The sequence below is a fragment of the Acanthisitta chloris genome, unplaced genomic scaffold (assembly GCF_000695815.1).
Source record: "Acanthisitta chloris isolate BGI_N310 unplaced genomic scaffold, ASM69581v1 scaffold37145, whole genome shotgun sequence".
NCBI classification, from domain to species: domain Eukaryota; kingdom Metazoa; phylum Chordata; class Aves; order Passeriformes; family Acanthisittidae; genus Acanthisitta; species Acanthisitta chloris.
The window spans coordinates 3,293-4,903 of NW_008674849.1; the positions used below are offsets into that span (position 1 = coordinate 3,293).

Genomic DNA, 1,611 nt, shown 5'->3' on the forward strand with positions numbered 1-1,611 from the left:
ATCTTTGCATGATTAAACAGAATGGAGCAAAGCCTCTCGCTTTCCTCCCTCGTGTCGTGCAGTGACAGCTTCAGGGCACTGTCCTGGGGTTAAATCCCTCCTGTTTGGGGTCAGGGTATCCAGGGCAGAGCTGAGCACCCCTTCCCTCTGCCACAGTGATGCCTTTGGGTGTTTCCTTGCTCAGAGCAGGGTTGTTCCTAGCTCAGTGGGTCAGACACAGAGCAACCTTGGCATTTCCCCTGTGTCCTGGCAAAGCCACGTCCGCCGTGGTTAATGATCAAGCGGAGTTGCCCGGAGCAGGTTGGCAGACAGGGTGTTTGCTGGTGCCTCACTGTGCTCACCCCCCAGTTTTCAGGCAGCTCAACACCTCGATGGCTGTGTCCCAGATGTCAGCAGTGCAGTGCCGCCTGGCCCCGCTCATCCAGGTCATCCAGGACTGCAGCCACCTCTACCACTACGCTGTCAAGTTAATGTTCAAGCTGCACTCCTGTGAGTCCTGGGAATGTGCTCCGTGCTGGTTTTTCCCTGGATTGGGCATCAGGCTGGTGTGGACGGAGGCATCCATTGTTGCCACGTCTCTGTGTCCCAGCTGGGGACATCCCCACTCCATCCCACATAGATGAAGGAATTAGAAGGACTTGTCCTTGGTTAATTGAAACCCATGTGCCTTGGCCCACCAGCTCTGTGCCCAAGATCACTGGGCAGTGTGACACCAGTGGGTGTTTGGGGTTCCCACACATGCCTCTCCCTGCACCACATCCCTGGTGCCTGTGCCAGGGATGGGGACACCCCACTCCCATCCTGACCCCTCCCATCCTGCTCCCACCTGGCCTTCACCCCACTGGCCTTGGCAGCAGAGGGACCTGGGCCGTGTGAACACGTGTTCAGCCCCAGAGCAGTCAGAGCTGTGCCCTGTCCCCCAGGTCTGCCGGCAGACACGCTGCAGGGCCACCGGGATCGCTTCCACGAGCAGTTCCGCAGGTAACCCATGGCCGAGGTGGGATCTCCTCCCTCCTGCCGAGCCCCCTCCTGCCTCCCCTGCAAGCTGTTTGTCTTTCCCTCCTCTCCAGCCTCAAAAACTTCTTCAAGAGAGCCTCTGACATGCTGTATTTCAAGCGGCTCATCCAGATCCCTCGGCTGCCGGAGGTATTGGGTCCATGGGGGCTGCACGTGGGTGGGTTTGGGGTCTGGGGACACTGCTGAGGGACCTGCTGTTCCCGTCAGCAGCACAGGGATCACTGCCTCCCTTTCCTGGGCAGTTTGCCTGCAGTGGTTCCCAAAACCTGTCGTGATGCCACCACACCTTGTCCCCACAGAGCCCCCCAAACTTCCTGCGGGCGTCCGCGCTGGCCGAGCACGTGAAGCCGGTGGTCGTCATCCCTGAGGAAGCTCCTGAGGATGAGGAGCCAGAGAACCTCATCGAGATCAGCACAGCTTCCACCACGGAGCCACAGGTGGGAGCATGGGGCTGGGATGGGGACCCTGGGATGGGGTACAGGCACCCGCAGCCTGGCTCAGCTCAGCACCCTCTTTCTTCCGCAGATCACCTCGGATCTGTTTGAGCAAACCTTTGGGCCACCCAATGGCACATGGGATGACAGGTATGGGGGG

General features: G+C 59.8%; 1 protein-coding gene across 1 annotated transcript in view; it reads left to right on the forward strand.

Moving 5' to 3' along the window:
• The window catches only part of HIP1R (huntingtin interacting protein 1 related), a gene marked incomplete at its 5' end in the record, with an annotated part of 12,741 nt that overhangs the window by 2,641 nt on the left and 8,489 nt on the right, over positions 1–1,611 (forward strand). Inside the window, 5 exons of the mRNA XM_009075502.1 lie at positions 349–489; positions 924–981; positions 1,071–1,146; positions 1,317–1,454; positions 1,543–1,601. Of these exons, the coding sequence (XP_009073750.1) occupies positions 349–489; positions 924–981; positions 1,071–1,146; positions 1,317–1,454; positions 1,543–1,601 (472 nt within the window). The remainder of the gene's footprint in view (positions 1–348; positions 490–923; positions 982–1,070; positions 1,147–1,316; positions 1,455–1,542; positions 1,602–1,611) is intronic.